Raw genomic sequence first — 730 nt, 5'->3', positions numbered from 1 at the left:
GTGTTCAGGAACCTGATGTTCAGTCATGTTGTGTTCAGTCATGTTGTGTTCAGGAACCTGATGTTCAGTCATGTTGTGTTCAGTCATGTTGTGTTCAGGAAGCTGATGTTCAGTGATGTTGTGTTCAGGCGTGTTGTGTTCAGGCACCTGGTGTTCACTAATGTTATGTTCAGGAACCTGATGTTCCGTCATGTTGTGTTCAGGCACCTGGTGTTCAGGAAGCTGATGTTCAGTGATGTTGTGTTCAGGCGTGTTTTGTTCAGGAACCTGATGTTCACTAATGTTATGTTCAGGAACCTGATGTTCAGTCATGTTGTGTTCAGGTGTGTTGTGTTCAGGAACCTGGTGTTCACTAATGTTATGTTCAGGAACCTGATGTTCAGTCATGTTGTGTTCAGGTGTGTTGTGTTCAGGAACGTGGTGTTCACTAATGTTATGTTCAGGAACATGATGTTCCATCATGTTGTGTTCAGGCGTGTTGTGTTCAGGAACCTGGTGTTCAGTAATGTGTTCAGGAACCTGGTGTTCAGGTGTGTTGTGTTCAGGAACCTGGTGTTCAGGCGTATTGTGTTCAGGAACCTGGTGTTCAGTCGTATTGTGTTCAGGAACATGGTTTTCAGTCATGTTGTGTTCAGGAACCTGGTGTTCAGTCGTATTGTGTTCAGGAACCTGGTGTTCAGTCATGTTGTGTTCAGGAACCTGGTGTTCAGTCATGTTGTGTTCAGGAACC

At 44.8% G+C, this 730-nt stretch overlaps 1 protein-coding gene across 1 annotated transcript; it reads right to left on the bottom strand.

Annotated features, from left to right (window-relative positions):
* Window positions 1-115: 115 nt before the first annotated feature.
* LOC106512228 (histidine-rich glycoprotein) lies at window positions 116-724 on the bottom strand (the record flags this gene model as incomplete). The annotated part of the gene is given in 1 exon segment (XM_014000894.1): window positions 116-724. A coding segment is annotated over 1 exon segment (599 nt), but the record flags the coding sequence as incomplete, so codon positions are not given.
* Window positions 725-730: the final 6 nt, after the last annotated feature.

The sequence above is a fragment of the Austrofundulus limnaeus genome, unplaced genomic scaffold, assembly GCF_001266775.1.
Source record: "Austrofundulus limnaeus strain Quisiro unplaced genomic scaffold, Austrofundulus_limnaeus-1.0 Scaffold4992, whole genome shotgun sequence".
Classification (NCBI taxonomy): Eukaryota; Metazoa; Chordata; class Actinopteri; order Cyprinodontiformes; family Rivulidae; genus Austrofundulus; species Austrofundulus limnaeus.
Note: the sequence above shows the minus strand (reverse complement) of the source record. Positions and strands in the feature narration are given on the sequence as shown.